At 37.4% G+C, this 20,707-nt stretch overlaps 1 protein-coding gene across 6 annotated transcripts in view; it reads right to left on the minus strand.

The window, feature by feature from the left end:
- Positions 1-17,522, minus strand: part of ALDH18A1 (aldehyde dehydrogenase 18 family member A1) — a 28,640-nt gene extending 11,118 nt beyond the window's left edge. The window contains exons 1-6 of one of the 6 annotated variants that reach the window (XM_087872763.1): positions 17,061-17,522; positions 6,571-6,684; positions 4,625-4,848; positions 3,587-3,736; positions 3,393-3,497; positions 511-663 (exon numbers count right to left, since the gene is read on the minus strand). In XM_087872763.1, coding sequence (XP_087728889.1) covers positions 511-663; positions 3,393-3,497; positions 3,587-3,736; positions 4,625-4,848; positions 6,571-6,655 — 717 coding nt within the window. In that variant the 5' untranslated portion in view covers positions 6,656-6,684; positions 17,061-17,522. Of the gene's footprint in view, positions 1-504; positions 664-3,392; positions 3,498-3,586; positions 3,737-4,624; positions 4,849-6,570; positions 6,685-13,896; positions 14,297-17,060 lie in introns of those variants that run through there. The other 5 variants (XM_034439808.2, XM_034439809.3, XM_060682811.2 and 2 more) reach the window with 5 other exon arrangements.
- Between the last annotated feature and the right edge of the window lie 3,185 nt (positions 17,523-20,707).

Genomic DNA, 20,707 nt, shown 5'->3' on the forward strand with positions numbered 1-20,707 from the left:
CTCTGCTATTCATTAAAGTAACCTAACTTTTTTCAGGCTTCTGAATGACTTATCATTGGTTGAAAGAATTTATAAAGGTAAAGGTTTCCCCTGTCCAGTCATGTCCTATTCTAGGGTATGATGCTCATCTTCATTTCTTAGCCTAGGGAACCAGCATTGTCCGAAGACACTTCCATGGTCATGTGGCTGGCATTATACGCTGAGGCGTATGGAATGCTGTGACCTTCCCACCATAGTGGTACCTATTTATCTACTAGCATTTGCATGTTTTCGAACTACTAGGTTGGTAGGAGAAAGGATTTATAAGTTAATGTAATTCTTAAAACAGCTGCATCTTTTTTACCAGCTCATATGGAAGTCTGAAGATAGGCTTTAATGAAAAGCAGAGATGGACTATACAACATGCAAAGCATTTCTGAAAAACACAGATGGCCATGCCAATAAGCATGTTGGTGTATCTACAAAGAAGCATGTACCAACCACCCACTAAAAGATGTTACCCACGTTTACCCCCTGCAGGTCACTGTTAGGCTCTGGGGGAGGAACCACGGCATCATTGGTATTGATGATAGGAACAATATTCATCCGTAGCAGCTCATGCAAAGTCCCATTTAAATTTCTACGTTTCTGCTCATCATGGAAATCCAGATTAGTAACCAAGATCTGAAAAAAGAAAAGAAAAACTATTCTGATAAAAATGTTCCTCTATCTGTTTCAGTATGATGTGCAAGTTTAGACAGATACTACCAACATTTCCAAATTCTTAACAAGGATTTAGGCCAAAAGCATACAAACATACAGGAAACATACAGGAGAGTACAACCCAGTCCTATTTTATTACAAGAGGGTAAAATTCCGTATTGTTTTTTTTAAATTTAGGAGACTAGTGAAAAAGAGGGTCAAAGGAAACATCTGAAGAGCCAAGCCTCATCATTGTGCCTGGAGGTTTTAAAATATTATAATAATTGCTGCTCAAATAGAGAGTATTCCACCATGTAAGAAAGAGTCAACAAGTCCTGAAAGAGGCCAGCATGGCATTCAAGCAGCATTCAGGAAGCCGTAAAATTTAAAGTGTCTTCCTTCAATAAATGGAAAGGTAAATAAAAGAAGCAGAAACTGTCAGAAAAAAATGTAAGGCAATCATAACGAATGCAGGAAGGAATACATGCCACAAAACAAAACAAAACAAAACAAAACAAAACAAAACAAAACAAAACAAAACAAAACAAAACAAAACAAAAGTCTGTTTCAGTTACTTGTACAATAGCAATAGCACTTAGACCTATATATACTTCACAGTGTTTTGTAGCACTCTCTGAGTGGTTTACAGAATCAGCCTATTGTCCCCAACAATCTGGGTCCTCATTTTACCAACCTCGGAAGGATAGAAGGCTGAGTCAACCTTGAGCCTTGAGAAGTACTCATGAAAGAAAAAGTAACTAGCCTTATAGAAGAACATCCTTTGTTAAATGAAAATCACTATGGAAATCACTCCAAAAGCAAATCCTGGCTTAATAACTTTTTATAGTTTTGTAAGAATGTCAACAGACATGTGGGGAGAGAGGATTTTCACTAAAGGCTCTGTGTATAAACTTAGAAGTCTTGGAAATGAGGACTTGTTCTTTTATGATTATCTCAGACATGAAGATACTCATAAAAGGGATTATGAAGATAAAAGGAGAAAGGGGAAGCACATTTAGACTCTATACAATGCATATACTATACAATGCATATACTTCTGATTTCATCTTGGTTGAGATTTGTAAAAAATGCATAGCCAGATATTATAGTGTCCAGATCTTCTATCAGGAATTGAACTCAGAGAATACATAAAATAACATCTGAAACATCATCTTACTTCTGAAAAATACTATTCCCTAGTGGTTGATATAACTGTATCTTTTCCAGGAAAATATGATCATAGCAGCACAAATGGCGTGGCAACTGTTCTATGGTCCTAGTTTTTTTTAGAATTCTATGGTCCTAGTTTTTTTAGAAAAAGAGATTAAGAACAACATTGTAATGCCCTTATGCAAACCTATGGTATGTTTGCATTTGAAGTGTACAGCTCTGGTTGCTGTATCTAAAAAAGAATAGAACTGGGACAAATGCAGAAGAGGACAACTAAACCCTTAGGTTAAAAGGACTAAATATTTAGTACTTTTTAGTTTGGAAAATTGTGGCTAAAAGATGACTTGGAACCTATGGAATTCATACTTGTAAGACGTGACTGTTACTCATTTATGTGGCTTTAAGAGGGTATTAGATTAATTCATGGAGAAAAAGGGCTAGTGGTTAAAGACTCAAGGTTATCTGGGCAGTGGAAAGTTGCCTGTCTCCAATCCTAGAGCCATCTGGTTGGCTACTTTGAGAAGCAAAAGCTGGACTAAGAGAGGCCTTGATCTGACCTAGTAGACCTCTTATGTTCAAAACAAATTAAAAAGTGATATTACGATCCAAGGTAGGTTATAAAATTACTATTATTTTGCTGTAAAAATTATTAACACCTGAATCCAGGAGAAGAATATGAAATAGGGATGCAAGTAAGATGTTGTCAGGCCCTAAATTAGAGAATCCAGACTCCTTTATCCAATTGCTAGACCATTTTTCTAAAGAATATTCCAGATATATCTAGGAATATAATCTAATCAAAGCCTATGTAAATTTCCCATGAGACAATAACAAAAAGGGACTTCAAGAATCACCTAGAAAGCACCACATCCAAGGCACTGATTGGAAGTAATCTATTTCCATATCCCCAAACTTTATATTGAATGAACCTGGGTTTTTTTTCTAGAAGCAAAGGCCAAACTCTGCTTTAGAATCCTATAGAGCTGACGTCAAGATATAATCACAGATGAAGGTTGGTGGTAAGTTTACTTTAAAAAGTCTTTGCTGGTCTGTTTTAAAGTGCAGTAAAATAATTCTAATTTCTTTCTGCCAGGTTGTTTAAAATTTTTACTGAATTTAGAAACTGGAGCATACTGCCTAACTGGTAAATGATCTTAGCCGTATGCTTAACTATTGGGTATACATACGTACCCACTCAGGTCTTCACAAGAGAAAAGAAAAAAACATTAAAAAGGGGCCTGCCATTCTCAAAAAATGCAACCCTACGGATTGTCAGATTGTCAAATCTTTAGGCTGAGATTTACTAATAGTTATACATCTCAGTATGGCAGGTTAGACTAAGGAGAGTTTGGCAGCCTGTTCTACTTTGGTGTTGGAGGTGCAAGCCCCACCCCCTGCAATTTGTCACAGTGCTATTGCTTGAATGAACTGGAGCTCCTAGAACAGAGTACAAAAGAACCCATTGCAAAAATTTCATTGTCTTCAAAAGATTGGCACTAGCAACCCTACAGAGCCTTCATGAAAAGTATGCAGTGTTTTACCTGAGCTGCACAGATGCTATATTGTGTGAACATAGCCTCATACAGTGCCATCAGCCCACTTTGACCAGCAGCAGCACAGGCTCGAGCCTCCAGCACAGGAATGGCCTAGAGAGATCGGAGAACACATCAGTCAGCTATGGCAGCACCTGTAGCATTTCTAAGAAATGCTTTGGCATCTCTCCCCAGTTACTCACCATATCTTTGAGCTGGTTCTGCCCCGAGTGGAGAGCCTGCCTCACACTCTGTGAAAGCAAGATCTCATGACGGAGACGTTGCTTTCCAAATGCCACTGCACCACTGGTGACAATCATCATCTCCCGGCCCTGGTTTTGCAGCATTGACACCTATGGGTCCAAAAGAAGAAGTCCTCTGTCTTTTTAGGCTGCTTTAGTTTTCAAACACAATTGCAAACACTCTTCAAAGGAGCAAGGTCAAGCTTATGTTGCGTAGTACTAGTATATAAAACAGTGCAGTGTCCCTCTACAGCAGTTGGCCTCTGAAAGGATTGAAATAATCCCAAAACAGTGTAATTTATCCATTAATAAGTACCTGAAAAGATTCTAAGATACCACCTCTCTTATTTGAACACTTATTAATGTTCATATTCCTGTGTACTTCTCACTCATTATTTAATCGGCAAAGAGAAATAGTTAACGTATCAAGAACTAGAACAAGGAGAATACAAGAGGAAGGTTCTAAAGCAGGGTTTGATCAATTGACTGAAGATGGATTTAATCTATTATTTATTTATTTATTTATTTATTTATTTATTTATTTATTTATTTATTTATTTGTTCAATTTATATGCTGCCCTTCTCTGGAGACTTAGGGCGGCTTACAATGCATTTAAGCAATAGCCTTCATACTTTTGTATATACCTGCTTAGTAGGGCTTTCGCCCCCCCACTAAGCCCCTTAGGTGTTCTTTTTTTTTTTTTTAATACAAAGTCATCTTATTGCCCCCACAATCTGGGTCCTCATTTTACCTACCTCGGAAGGATGGAAGGCTGAGTCAACCTTGAGCCTGGTGAGAATTGAACTCGTAGTAATTGCAGGCAGCTGGCAGCTAAGTACTACTTTAACAGCACTTTAGTCCACTGCGCCACCAAGGCTCTTGGTGTATATTATGTAGCATCCTCCTTTATACCCCAACACTGCCACCTTTAGCAGGTGTATGGATTTAGAATTTAGATCAATAAATCAGCTAGGTATGAAAGACCTAAGCTAAGTTACCTGCTCAACGATGGATGCCAATCGCCCCAGGGCTAGGCCACATTCATCACCTCGGGTGACAACAGCACTCCCCAATTTCACCACAATTCTCTTGGCATGCTTTAGCTCGCTGCGATGTGCGAAAGACTTGCCATGGGTGCGACTGAGGGGTACTGTGATAAAAGGTATGTTGCTCCAGCCTCGGGCAGACTTATTTCTCAAGACGAGGTTAGGAGCCAGTAAGCCTGCAATTGAAACATAGCAAAAGCATCAGCTGGACTTACCTATCCCAATTCCTCCTCCCTGTCCCAAGTCTGAGATGGAAGCCTCTCCATATTTCCTGTTTGACTTCAAGTTGACGAAGAAAACATTTGTCAAAGTAACCTCTCGGGCACAAACAGAATATTCATCAAGGAAGATAAACATTCCATGGATTTCATTATCATTATCCATTCATTATCCATGTATATCAGGACATTATAATAACTTTTTAAAACAAATACTTAAATTACATTAAATTAAATTCCGGAGATATGCTCAGAAGGCTCCATTGCTTGATGCCCTTTCCTTAAGGTTGGTATACAGGTAGTCCTTGACTTACAACCACAATTGAGCCCAAAAGGCCATTCTATGACCTTTTTTTGCTACAGTTAAGTGAATTACTGCAATTGTTAAGTGAATCATGTGATCTTTAAGTGAATCTGGCTGGCCCCATTGACTCTGCTTGTTGGAAGCCATCTAGGAAGGTTACAAATGGTGATCACATGACCCTGGGACAGTTCAACTGTCATAAATGTCAGCCTTGGAAGCCATATTAGGCCGGAAGCTTAAATGCTGCTACCTCCTCATGTGTGGGAAAGTAGGAGGGGAAATTAGTAGACATAATAGCATTCTTCTTATCGGTCAAGGTCAGGGTTATCCAGCATCTGGAGGAGTAGGGTCAGGTGCTGGGTCGAGGTGGAACGGACGTTGATTGGAGCATGTGATCGATTGAGGAGAAAGGGGGTGGTTTTGAGAGCTTTGTATTACTGAAGGAAAGCCTGGGCTTTTCAGATTTGGGATTTCCCAGATGTGCCAGTTTACCTATTTCTAGTAAAGAAAACTTTGGAAAATGCCTGTTTCCGCGTCTTTACTGGGAGTCAGAGGTTTTCTGGAATGCTGATCATAAATACTGGCCTATTACCAAGTGCCCAAATTCTGATCACACGACCATGGGGATACTGTAATGGTCGTCACTTTTTTTCAGTGCCTTGTAACTTCAAACAGTCATGAAATGAATGGTTTTAATTCTAGGACCACCTGTATTGATTTTTATAATTTTTATTTTAATCTGGATTTTATATTGCCTGTTTTCATATTTGTTACAATTTGATTGTTGTATGCTGCCCAGAGTGGTGTTTTGTAAGATGGGTAGCTATATAAATTTGATTAATAAATTACATTTTTTCCTCTATTTTAAAAACATTTTGAAATATAAAGCTGCCTCATCTTTAAAAAATGTTAATAAACAAAAATTTAATAAGCAATTTTTGTTGAATAATCAAGTGCATCTTCTTTTAATTGCAAAAGTAGGAATTCCAGTAAGACTCTCCATTCCTTGCTATATCTCACTGACCTACATCCATTTGTATTTATGAAACCTGAAAATAGACACTAAGAAAATAAGGGAGTCAAACTGAAACCTATAGTAATTTTCCGATTTCATCAAAATGTTGAACTTTTCCTCCAGAATAAACTTCAAAGTGGATGGAATATTTGCAACCAGTAACATTTCTGCTTTCAGGATCAAAGCTGCAGCAGGACACAAGAGGGCAGATTGTCCCTGGCTATAAGCGAAACAATGGTGTTGTTGTTGGCCACCGGTAGCGATCTAATTGGAAATTAAGATACCAGGTCTAGAATTCTGCCCAAATGCATCCTATTAACAGGAGGATCACCATTCCCAGTCCTCTCACTCTCATACATACAAGGATGGGATCCAGCCACATCAGACACCTGCCAGAATCGACCCGAGGAACGCAGGGAAGGGAGAAGAGCCACTCGGCGCAGCATGGTCAAAATCTTGATGATGCCAAGAACACCTACAAGGAGAAAAAAGAGGAAAACCGGAATGATTTTGTATGGTACAATTTTTCCCACTGCATATGGGAGATGTCGGCCAAACAATGTCGACTGGCGGCCCCTAGGGGGGAGAGCCTTCTCTGTGGGGGCACCTACGATCTGGAACGAGCTCCCCCCGGAGATACGGAGGATCCCGGATCTGCGCACCTTCCGTCGCGCGCTTAAAACGTTATTATTTCATCAAGCTGGCCTGGCCTAAATCTTCTCCCTTTTAAAAATTTTAAATTTAAATTTTAAACACTAATTTTAATTTGTTTAATTATGGGATATTTTTAAAATTTAGCCAAATTGTTTAATCTGTTTTAATCTATTTTAAATTTTGTATCTCTGTGTTTTATCTTTTGGCTGTTCACCGCCCTGAGTCCTTCGGGAGAAGGGCGGTATAGAAATTTAATAAAATAAAATAAAATAAATATCAAAGAGAACTTCTACAGCTAACTAGAAAAAAATTATGGGAAAATGTCATTTTCAAAATAAAGCATGGGTTTCTCCTTGCACTAACTGAAATGGGGAGGAAAGATGAAAAAAATTGTTCTTTTTGCAGAACAATGGGAATTCTTTTCAAAGTAGATTGGAAAATAATATTGTTAACATTAACGAAATCATTGAAAATCTCTTAAATCCAGTAAGGTTAACAATTACAGAGTTCTTTGTGCTTTTATTTATGAGCCGTGGTGGCGCAATGGTTAAAATGCAATACTGCAGGCTAATTCAGCTAATTCTGTTAACTCAGCCTTCCATTATCCTTCTGAAGTCGGTAAGATGAGAACCCAGCTTCTTGGGGGCAATATGCTGGCTCTGTAAACTGCTTGGAGAGGCTATAAAGCACTGTGAAGCGGTATAAGTGCTATTGCTATTTAAGGTTTTAGACAAACACACACACACACACACACACACACTTAATATTGGAAAAATACCTTCAGAAATTGAAGATAACCAAATCATCCTCAAATACACAGATTGACCCAATGCTTTTCACCAAGCAAACCAAAAGTACACCCTTTTATTTTTATGTACATAAAATTAAAAGTGAAAGTACCCGTGACATTTTTAGGCACTTATCACAGAAATAAACCCAAATCCCCAATAAAAACCAAAGTAGGTCTTTAAAGTATCAATTTGATATGCATGCATCACCAAAGTTAGAGTAAAGATGTAGAATTAACTAAGAGCACTACTAATGATAAAGGTCTCATATTTAACTGTTCCTTAAAAATAAGTATTTTCTACAATACCCTGTTTCCCCCAAAATAAGACATCCCCTGAAAATAAGCCCAATCGGGCTTTTGAACGCATGGCAATAAGGCCAAGCGCTTATTTCAGGGTTCAAAAAAATATAAGACAGGGTCTTATTTTCAGGGAAACATGGTATATTAATACTAATATACACATTTCCAAGGTAAGATCATAAATTTCTATTTATTGCAGAACTGAAGTTTCTCATTTTGAAAGTGTTATCCTGCTTTTCAATACTCTCTTGTAGTGGTTTCCCTCAGAGCAACAAAAAGAGGTTAGTCAAATTATAAAGATACACAAAGAAGAATGGGAAGGGAAGGAAGAAGGGACAGAAAAATAATATTTTAAGGTTAGAGCAAAATGGTAAAGTAATCACACATTTTTATACCTCATTTGGGTTAAATCTTTCCTCACTAAGGACAATTACCCTAACTGTTCTTGTTCCTTTGGCCAATGGATGGAGATAGACTGCTTTGCAGATCCATGTCAACAGGCATTTGGGGGAAACGACAGTTCAGGGATCATAAATACTCCATCTCCAGTAATCACAAGGTCTCTTGCCCTCAGCATTCTTAGTAAGTGAGATATATTGCCTTCTAGGAACCAAAAATATGCTGGCTACTGGCAGAAACTGGAAGTTGTGTCTGTTTACTTCTGTGGCAACTTCTGACTGCTTCCACTTTATTTCTTTTCATATTCTCCCATTCATTCTCCCACCCAAAGTAAAATTAAGTTATACTGGAATTAATTTACAGTGGCTTGCCACCCCATTGCCCTGGAACATTTTAAACGATTATCTAAAAAGCAAAATTATTAACTTTTTACAACAAATACATAAATATACCAAGTGCTTTAGTTTTATGCTATTATAAGACATGTCATATTTTTTAAAATGTTAAATTTAGGGCCGATACAAAAGTAACCATACACTACCATATATTATAAACAAGTTTTTCCCTGAAAAATATTTAAAACATGAATTAGTAAGGTGTTCATAGCTGCCTTCATATAATTTCATCCAAATTTCTTACATGAAATTCCTTGCAGCCAAGCATCACTATTTTATTAAGAGCAAGAAAGAAGTACATAAAACTTCAGTTTCCTGGCACTGGTTTGACAGAATTAATCCAAAACAGAATTCTTGCAATAGATCCAAGAATTACATATTGCTTCTAATGTTTAGCATTGTTACCTACTTTTCATAAAGAAAAGACAGAAAGGAGAGGGAGATTTCTATCAGGCGCAGCAGGAGAAATGTCAAAAGGCATTGAATTCCTGAAATCCCAAAAAAAGCATATTAGCCACCAATCCTAGAGTTGCCGGGATGAGCCACATCAGTTCCACCAGGGAGAGCTGCCGGTAGCTGATGCAACCCGACTCCCAACAAGGCTTTGCCTCTCATACACTAGAGTGGCTGATGAAAAAGTTCCACGTTGCAGCGCAAAATCCAAGTTAAAGATTGAAGTGTCAACAAATGCTATTCCCCACCGCTAAGATGCATCTCTCAGCCACTTACTAGTCATACTCTCCTACAAACACCCACTCTTCTCAATTTAATAGCTTCCCATTTGTCCTCTCTTAATTATTACACTTGTACAGATCACGAAGAATAAAGTGCATGCATACTGTACCAAATAAATGCATATTGTACCTGTTACTAAATATGATTTTTTCCTTTGATGAACAAGAAGAGCCCCAAAATTAAACATGTATCGAAGTTTCCAATCTTATAAATTTCCTTAAACAGACACGGTCATCCTGCATGCATTAATATAAGTGGAGTATATATTGTTTAACAGAAACAACTTTAAAACTTGTACAGGTGGGAGGCTGTTCTCAAAGGCCCTCATTATCATGTTGGTGAAATATCAAAAGTAAGCCATGGTCTATTTTCTGCCAACTTGGCTACTTCTTACATGCACTGATCAGTCACCTCTTAGACACAATTTGTTGCTTCCCTTAGGCCACATGTAAATAATTCTACTGAACAGGAATCAAGCATACAATCAGATCAACAAACTGTTCAAAACATCTTGTCTGTATCCTTATGCCCCATCAACCAAAGATGACCCCTTTCAGCCAGAGTTCATGGTGCCCTGGATGACTCCATAAGTTCAGTTCCAAGTATATTGTCAGGACCAAGCTTGGCTGGAATTTCTGTACTAAAAGAAGTCATGGTGACATCCTAAGACTTAGTCTATTGGAGAAAACTACTAGTATAGGTATTGCTGTATGTAGCCTGCAGGAAAAAATGGGTAGCTGGTTTGAAATGAGAAGAATGATTGCTAGTAAAATGCATAATATGTAGAACCAAGGCTGTAATCCTACCTCATCAACTTTTCTCTATATGAAAATTATCTCAATGTAGAAAAATGTACATTCTGTAATATCCAAAGCATAAGACTTGATAAAGAAAAGGACTTATTGCCATAACAATTCTAGGTATGAGCTAAGCAACAATTGTCTAATTTTATGTAGGAATAGCAGTTTTCTTCTTCCTCTCCGCTCTTCATCGGAATATACACAATTTCTTAACCTTCATTGACATGAAAACAAGTTACCATATGTGAAACTATCCTCAATGCAATAAAACTAAGCAGAAACTAGACAAGTAAATTCTGTACCAAAATCAATCTTCTGAACCAACACTCTTGCTGAGGGTTCTAGCTAGCAAGCCATCTGCCATAATGTTGTGCCCACCCTTATTTTCCGACTTCTTAAATATACAGTGCAAACTTCTTGTTTTGCTTTAGATAAGGATGTTGTACTTCCAGAAAAGCTGGATTTCTCTAAACATGTGGATACTTCTTTTATTCTCATTCTTATTTTTGCTCCATTTTCCCAGTGCCAAACTAGCTAAGTTAATTTTTAAGTGGAATATCTATCCAGGAGAAATGGTAGAACGCAAATCACAAAACCCATATTAAGAAATTCATAAGCATCTTTCTCTAATTGATCAATTTTCAAAGACTGTGAAGGTGAAAAGTAAAGAAGAAAAAGATGTGAAAATGAAACTTAAATATTCTGGGCTGATAATTTCCTTTCCTTGGAGAATTCAATTACCTACTAGCAATCCTAGGTACCTTTTATTTACTAAAAGCAGGGTGCTGATATAAAATCATTAACTAATTTTTCTTAAAAAGTCTAGTTATTTTTTTTTAAATGTTGAGTCTTTATTGACTGTATTTTTTTTCCTGTCTCACTAGCTTTGAGAACTTTTCTTTAAAAATTATTTTTATATAGCATAACAAACTTATCTTAGGTGCAACAATGCTGTGAAATAAACTGGAAACACAGGGTCCCTGCGCTTCATGTTCTTCAGCAACAATATCATGTTGGAAATATGGCATTCAGCTCTTTGCTATTTAGAGATACACAAAGCTCCTCAGCGTGGGGTTAATCAAGATTTTAAACACAGTTCATTGGTTAAAAGTATATTTTCTAGTGATTAAGTAAGGTATTGTGAGAAGCTAATTTCTCTGCATCCTGCAAGATAACAAAGACGACAAAAGAGAATGTTTGAAGGCCTGTACTAGTATGCTCACAAAAGCATCCCTAAATCCCAAGGAAATGGTTTGCTCCCTTTGAATTTTGATATACTTCTGATAGTTTGAACGGGAGTGTGTTTCCTGATACACAGATCCTGCTGCCCTGGCACTTTAGATGCATGACTTTAGAACTTGGTACTTTTAAGATCAGTGCTTCCCAACTGAGTTTTGTACTGCTTCTGAGATTACTTAGACTTGCAAGGCTAACTGATATCTAGCTCACATTCTGAGCCATACAACAGCTTTGCTATGGGACTCTATTTCTTATAGAAGATGGCAATAAGTGTTTTTATCCAAAACTGCTTTTGGCGCTAACTAAAATTTTTAGCATTTTCTCAAATTTTTAATGACGAATCCAGAACTTTTTGCTAGCTAGGAAGCAAAACCTAACTAACCTGAAAACTCCACAGAGCCAGACCTGGTGAGTAATTGGAGGGAAGATGAAGAAATATCCCCTGTAGGCTCAATTGGGGAGTTGGATGATTAATAGCAAACCACTTTTTGTGTCGTCAAGATAATTATAGTCATGTCCATGAAGTCAACAACTTACTGAGCTTGATTGGAGATTTTCCATCAGAACATTTGCTTTGATTTGCTGGCTATGTCACTACATGTCCCCTTCCCTTATAACTAATCTCATACGATGCCTCCTCATGAAACTACAGAAGATCCCTCCAAAGCTCCCATCTGGAAATATATACCAGAAATTTGGCTATACATGATGATGGGGCTCAAGATACATCATCAATACAGCATTCAATTATTCCCCAGCTCTCTTGACCCTGGGAATCATACCCAGGAAAGATACATTTACACTAGTGAGTGTAAACATGGGGTATCTACATTTATTAGCAATATGAACCCTACTATAATCATTCTACTTGACAGATACTTAACTTTGTCTTTGCACACATTCATCTAAATGTAATGAAATTGACACAATTATTTGTCCTATCTGTAGAATGTTTTCTGGACTGTGGCGTCAGATTTTTGTAGTCAGTCCATTTATGAAGCATGACTGCCATTGAGGACTTGTATCAATTGTGTGTGACCTGTGTAGGTTCACAAATACCTTATCCACAAGGAGATTGGCATAATTGAGACAAGATTTGGGACTTCATGCTTTCTTGCTGAAAACAAGTGACACTTATTTTAATGCAAGGAGGTGTGCTGTTCTCAGTAAAGGAAGGAAAAAAAGGGGAAAAGCACAATCGTAGCTTTACTGAATAAAAGATGGTAACTAAATAAAAAATTGGGGCAGGAAAATCGCTTCCACTAAACCCAGTTTTACAGCATTCAATAATTTATTCAGAGCAGTACAACAGCTGTTTCCAAATGCAATAGCAAACTTTGGCTCATCCATTCAGAAATATAACTACAATCTCCATGCTTCAACTCTTTTGTAAAAAAGAACAAGAAGCTTTGTTTGGATGAATAATAGTTAAACATTATAATAAAATACTGACAAATTGTGGCTCCTATAAATGGCTTCCCCAAAACATATGAAGATTCAGTCACAATCCTAAACTATGGTTAAGTGAATTTGAAAACAAAAGAATCAAAATCTCTCATTATAAAGAATAGAATGAAAATGTACAAGCCTCAAACTTACCTAGTTTATGCCCATAATCAACAATTTATATTTAAATTCACCCAAATTATTAATTATACCGTGTTTCCCCGAAAATAAGACCGGGTCTTATATTAATTTTTGCTCCCAAAGACGCATTAGGGCTTATTTTCTGGTTAGGTCTTGTTTTTGGGGAAATATGGTACTAAATGCATCCATCTGGCTGACAATCTTAACTGGGGCTTATTTTGGGGGTAGGGCTTATATTATGAGCATCCTGAAAAATCATGCTACGACTTATTTTCCTGTTGGGTCTTATTTTCGGGGAAACCTCTGCAATACTTGAATGTCTACAGATTCTATTATTACATAGTATTCTATAATGTGCATACAATTTCCACTCTCAACATTACAATTATATTGCAACTGATTTCTGCTATCTTGTTTTATATCTCAGCCAATGAGAAGTAAATAGAAAACTGATAAACTTGTTTCCCTCCTACCCCCAAAATGTCAGTTTCTATTTTGCAAATTCTAGTCCTTCACTGTTACTACACCTTCTTTAAAGATATAAATTATTTTAGTGGAAGACAGAGGTCACTGCTTCTTTAATCAGAGCAAATAAATTATAAAAAGTAAAGTGTGTAAATTGATAATCATTTCACAAAGATGTTTTTCAAAATTTGTTGTACAATATGCTAATTACATATTTAAAATGTAATTTCAAGCTAAATTATATGAAAACCACATATGACGAAATGAAAACATACATTTAATATAGGAGACAAAAATTAATCTGATGTCAAAACAGGACTTACCTGTATGGCATTGGTTTATTTCTCTTTGGAAAAATTCTAGTGCAGGACTTAGCAAGCTATAACAAATCCAACTCGTCCAGTCTGGCAATCTGTGGTAGCTTGTGCCTCACATTTCAAAGGAAAAATACTGCTGCCCCCACCCACTAATTACACGTGGATCCAATCAAGTAGCATAAAGCAACAGGAAAATTCCAGATCAAAGGCAGGAGTAAACAGGAGAAATAAAGTAAGATGTAATTGTTGTCATTTAAAAATTGGCTATATTTATAATAGAGTTCAGATATGTGTATCTGTCCAGTTGGGGCTAAACTTTCAGAATTTCTCACCATTAGAACATGATCACTGGGATTGCTGGAAGTACCACTCCAGCAACATTTGAAAGATTCACAAATTTTCCATCTCTGGTATAAGATGGAAATGTGATTAGTATTCTTCAAAAAATTGTTACATTGCAGCAGTTCACACCTGTATTATTATCTGTTCAACATCTGCCTGCTGGCTCCAACTGGAAAATCCCTCACTTTGGAACTTTCATCTCACCCTAAAACTGATGCATCTGATAAACAATTCTGGTCTAGTTCACCAAACTGTTATGATACGGAATTTCCCACCTCCCTATTTCTTATTTGAAGAAAATAGCAGAATTTATTTATCAAATATATATTGACTTCTGTCCAAGCCTGACTACAGATGCAGGAAATAATCTGAGATTTTATTTTTATTCAGATGTGTACTTATATGAGCTTAAAAACAGTCTATACCTAGTTATTTCAAAAAATGGTGATAAAACCATAGGTTTTCTCCCTTTTTTTTTTTTTTTTTAATTTGATTTATATGCCGCCCTTCTCCGGAGACTCAGGGAGGCTTACAATGCATTAAGCAATAGCCCTCATACTTTTGTATATTTATACAGTCAGTTTATTGCCCCCACAAACTGGGTCCTCATTTCACCTACCTTAAAAAGGATGGAAGGCTGAGTCAACCTTGAGCCTTGGAGAGATTCGAACCAGCAGTAAATTGCAGGCAGCTGTGTTAATAACAGGGTGCTTAGACCACTGTACCAGCAAGGCTCTGTAACACTGCCATGCTTTCAGATAATTCTGATTAAGTTAAACTGACATGAGCAAAGCATATTTCCTTCTAACTTCTTTATTTACAAAAATATCTCTCTTCCCTATGTAAGCCCTAAATGCATTCTTAGAAAATACAGGTAATCCTTACTTATAACCATTCATTAGTGACTTTTCAAAGTTACAGTAGCACTGAAAAAAGTGACTTATGACTATTTTTTACATTTTCAACTGTTACAGCATCCGCATGGTCACATGATCAAAATTCAGACACTTGGCAACTGGTTCATATTTATGATGGTTGCAGGGTTCCTGGTTCATGCAATCAACTTTCGTGATCTTCTGACAAGCAAAGTCAATGTTCATTTAACAACCGTGTTACTAACTTAACAACTGTGGCAAAAATGTCATTAAATGGGGAAAAACTTACTTAACTGACTTGCTTAGCAACATACATTTTGGGCTCAATTGTGGTCATAAGTTGAGGACTACCTGTAAACATTCCAGTATTTGAGGGGCTGCCACAAAGAAGAGGGGGTCAACTTATTCTTCAAAGCACCAGGGGGCAGGACAAGAAACAATGGATGGAAACTAATCAACGAGAGAAGCAACCTGGAATTAAGAAGGAACTTCCTAACAGTGAGGACAATTAACCAGTGGAACAGCTTGCCTTCAGAAGTTGTAGGTGCTTCATCACTGGGGGTTTTTAAGAAGAGACTGGACAGTCTCTTGTCTGAAATGGTATAGGGTCTCCTGTTTGAGCAGGGGGGCTGGACTAGAAGACCTCCAAGGTCCCTTCCAGCTTATTCTATTCTACATGCCATTTACTTGAAAGTATGCCAGGTGCCTGGAAATAGGGCAAAGGTAAGCTGGGATCACTGATGGGCAGGAAGCATTATGGAGATATATTGAGGGAACCAACTATGTATTTTTAAATATTCAAGCAAGGCCTGCTTCAAAAAGGTTTCCTACTGTAATAGTGAATTAAGCAGCAAATGTGTATAACTGTGCTGCTATATTATAGCACAAGGTAACAAATTGTCAGTCTGCTCCCATTACTGTATGTAAGATGCCATAGTTGGGTCATGAAATCTGGAAATATATATCTTTTTTTCCTCAAACAGCCAGCATATAAAACAAACACACATTTTCCCTCCATTTCTTAAGCAATAACGTCTTTGCTTTTTCTAAATAACACTTCTGAAATCTACCTACGCACAAGGATCTTATCTCAAAGTTCCTGAAAGTCTAACATAAACTTTTATCAAGCCACACAGCCAACTAAAGTGAGATTGTAATAGGATATTACAGCTTTCTCATGTTGAAAATGTTGCGATTAACTTTTCTCTGATATTAAAATTGCTTCGCAAAATGTTCTTTGACATGAAACACTGGATATCAAATGAATTTTTAACATAAACTGATACCATTGTTGCATTATCCTACTACAAGGTCAATGCACATTCTCAAAGCAACCAACCTTCTCCAATCTGGTGCCCTGAATTTTTTTTCAACCCCTGTAATGAGCCTTGCTAATTATTCAATACATCAGAAGGGCACTGGATGAAGCTTTTACTAAAAACCTGGTTTGGGGACAAAAATGCTAGCCATAGTTACTAAAATTCATGTTTCAGGCTGGCAAATGAGTACGCTTAGTGGTGCTTTTGCTCTCTTTAAAATCCTACAGAAGGCTCTCTTGTATTACATCCCACAATCACTAACAAAGCTTGTGCCCCTCCACATGCAATTTCGAGGTGGGGGGTACAGTAATCTGTAGTGTTGAGAGTTCAATCTCCAAGTTTTAACCAGGTAGCCGTCGCCCACAGAGGCTTGGGGACTCTGGTCTCCAGAGATACGGATGGCCCCCGACTGGGAAAGGGAGATTGATGGAAGCATTCAGACACTCTGCAAAAGAACGCGTCTTCCTCCTCGCTAGAAGGAGAGGCTATGTCGACCCTCGCCCACTCCGAAGCAGAAGCCGAGATCCCAGCCTCAGCAGCAGCAGCAGCAGCAGCACCGCCCAGCGCAAGGACAACGCGACCGGACCCCGATAGCCCCCGACCGAGCTCAGCCACCTCTGCCCCCATCACTTACCAACCTCCGAACCAGCAGCCGAAGCCACGCGACGCGCCCAGCGAATCCGCCGGACAGCAGAGACTTGTCAGCCGAAGGACTTCCGGCCGATGGCCCGCCCCCTCAGGCCCCACCCCCTCCAATGATTGCTTCGTGGCATCCCTTTTCCTCCTGCTGTGTTTTGCTTGTTTCCGAGGTGTCGGTCGCTGCCTTCTGAATTATGCCTTGTGAATTATGAGCTTAAAGGCGAGCTGCAGGGCTCAGTGGATCCATTGATTACTGGCCTGTGGTAGTTGCTAACTTTCGTTTGAGTTAGTCCCCGTTGTGAGGGTTCTCGATGAAGCGCGCCAGTTCTGGGGCAAACTCAACTGTGTTTCGTCCCATTTTTCAGGCTTCTCAGCCTGTCCGTTCCGAAGGAGGACTTCCCTCTAGGCCAGTGTTTCCCAAACTTGGCTATTTTAAGATGCATGGACTTCAATTCCCAGAATTCCCCAACCGCTATGCCTGGTTGAGGAATTCTGGGAGTTGAAGTCCATACATCTTCAAAGGGTCAAGTTTGGGAAACACTGCTCTAGGCCAGTGTTTCTCAACCTTGGGAACTTTTAAGATGTGTGGACTTCAATTCCCAGAATTCCCCAGCCATGGCTGGCTGGGGAATTCTGGGAGTTGAAGTCCACACATCTTAAAGTTCCCAAGGTTGATTAACACTGCTCTAGGCAGAAACAAGCAAAAATATTCTCAAATCGCCCAGGGCTCTTTTTTTAGCAGGCTGGAACGACTATGGGGGGGGGGAGTCAGTGATAATATGACCCCGTGGTTTCATTTCTTTTATTGTGGGTAGACTTAACTTCTGTACTAATCTGGAGAATTAGAGCAGCGCAAATATTTTTCATTTTTAATATAATTTGATTTTAAGTTTTAAAAATGCAAAAGTTTTAAAAACAAGTTAAAATGTGCAAAACAAACGGAATGGAAAAATAGAAAAGGAAAAAAGCAGTTTTCAATCTTTACTGCAGGTATAAGTACAGCTATGAATTTACTCCTCTCTAAAGTTACATTGTTACTCTTCTTCCTATAATCTATCCTATTGAAACTTCAAAACCATAGATCCCAAGTTCTTTTTTTTTTTTGTTTTACCCAAAAAGTTCACAAGGGATTTCCAATCAGCAGTTCAGGTAGTCGACTTCCGACTACAATAGTCCCAAATTTCTGTTGCTAAGTGAGACATTTCTTAAGTGAGTTTTGCTTCATTTTCTTGCCACAGTTGTTAAGTGAAGTACCACAATTGTTAAAGTTGGTACAGATAACCCTCAACTTACAACCACAATTGAGCCCAAAATTTCTGTTGTTAAGTGAAACATTTGTTAAGTGAGTTTTGCCCCCTTTTACAACCTTTCTTGCCACAGTTGTGAAGTGAATCACTGCAATTGATAAGTAAGTAACACAGTTGTTAAGTGAATATGGCTTCCCCATTGACTGCTCATCAGAAGATCGCAAAAGGTGATCACATGACCTTGGGACACAGCAACGCTCATAAATAAACAGTTGCCAAGCATCTGAATTTTGATCACAGGATTATGGGGACATCACAATGGTCATGAGTGTGAAAAACGATTGTTAGTGACTGTTCAGTTCCATTGTAACTTCGGTCACTAAATGAACTGTTGTAATTTGAGGACTACCTATAAATGTAAATGTAGCTTTTTGCATGCTAAGAAAGATAAAATGATCTTTCTGGTTCACATTTCTAATATCTTTATAAGATGTACATAATTTTTCTGATGTTATATCAATGGTACATCATTGTTCTCTTTAAGACTGTAATATAATGTAAATTTCAGTCTTATCAACACATATTTTCCCATTGTTCAATCTGTATATTATGACCAAATTTTATCTCACTTTATTATACATTCTTTCACTTGTTCTCTCTCAAATTTTAATAAAAGTTTATACATTTTAACAATCATGTTCAAAATCTGTAACAATTCCATTTCCAAGCAATGTTAATATATTCAATATCATACATTATTTTGTGCACCCATCATTCCTGTGGTTTTATTATGATCTATAAAGCCCTTTATGGCTTAGCACCTAATTACCTTCAGGATTGTTTATTCCAACTGGAATTGGACTAAGCTATAAAATCACCCCAGGAAAAATAGCTGCTGAAGGCTGTTTTCAGTAGGGCTGAAAACAAGGTGCTGTTTCTCAGTAGCAGCTTTGGTACTATGGCATTTTCGATTGGAAATCAGAATGGCTCCTTGTGAAGAATGTTTAAGGAATGCTAAAAATAGTTGTGTCATAGAATATTTAGAATTTAGAATTAGCTATTGATGTATATTGATTTAATACATATATTGTTTTGCAAGCTGCAACTGACTCAGGACACAACGGAATGTAATTTTAATAAATTATATTGATTTACAAAGCTTTTATTTGTACTATGGATGTTTCAAGTAATTTTTTGGAAAGAAGTGTGTATGTGTAAACTGATAATAATTTTTTAATTGTAGTGTGGCACAAAATTCAATAAATGTGTGTTTATGCTTGCTGTGTGTGTATTATATACATATACATATACACACACATGCATAGATACATACCTTACATACATACATACAGGAAGAGCCTGTAGTACAGTGGACTAAAGTACTGTTATTAACATCTGCTGCTTGCAATTACTGCAAGTTCAAAACTCACCAGGCTCAAGGTTGACTCAGCATTCCATCCTTTCAAAGGTAGGTGAAATGAGGACCCAGATTGTGGGGGCAATAAGCTGACTTTGTATAAATATACAAAAGTATGAAGGCTATTGCTTAACGCATTGTAAACCGCCCTGAGTCTCCGGAGAAGGGCGGCATATAAATTAAAGCAAAAAACAAAAAACAAAAAACCTTATATATAAATGTTTTCCAGCACTGGGATATACACTTGGATAAAAACTTTCTTGTTACTCTAACACATGAGACATAATCCACTATCCAAGAGTGCTCCCATTATTTATGTGTTTTACATTTTACAATGTAAAATGTAGATATAGTACATATAGTAGGATACAACCCTTTTTAAACCAGGGACTGTTTATTTCCCAAGTTACATATGATTTATAAAAAATAAATCTTAGTTAATTCAATTATCCCTGTTGGGGATAATTGAATTAAAATTAAGATTTGGCAGCAACTTTTGAATAAGCTCAGAGACCATATATACTCCTGTGATCTTAGAGACTGTACCTTAACATACTATAGTTTCCCATGAGCCCCTTTTAAAAATGTTTGATTGAATCTGAATGTTGCAGTACTTAAAAATTTTGTTTTGCTCACTGTTGTTCCACTTTGCTCAGCACAGATAAGTCATGCAGCTGAATATAAAGCTATATTCAGTGCCTCTTTATCACTTTTGAAAAAACAGACTATGCTCACATTTGGAATCTGTTATTTCAAAACAAATGGAAGGGGTAGTCCCTGTTAAATATAAACTATCTGGATTGGAAATATATTGTATGCAATGACTACCTAATAGTCAGCAGCTGCCTCACAACTAAGAACACAAAGTGACAACTTGGGTCTAAACCAAATATTAATATGTTATCTTATTGCTCCATCAGAATATTGGTTTACTTTTAGACAAAAGTAAGTAGACAAAAAAGGGAAGTCAACATTCAA

Source organism: Pantherophis guttatus, chromosome 6 (genome assembly GCF_059756535.1).
Source record: "Pantherophis guttatus breed Tessera chromosome 6, ASM5975653v1, whole genome shotgun sequence".
Classification (NCBI taxonomy): domain Eukaryota; kingdom Metazoa; phylum Chordata; class Lepidosauria; order Squamata; family Colubridae; genus Pantherophis; species Pantherophis guttatus.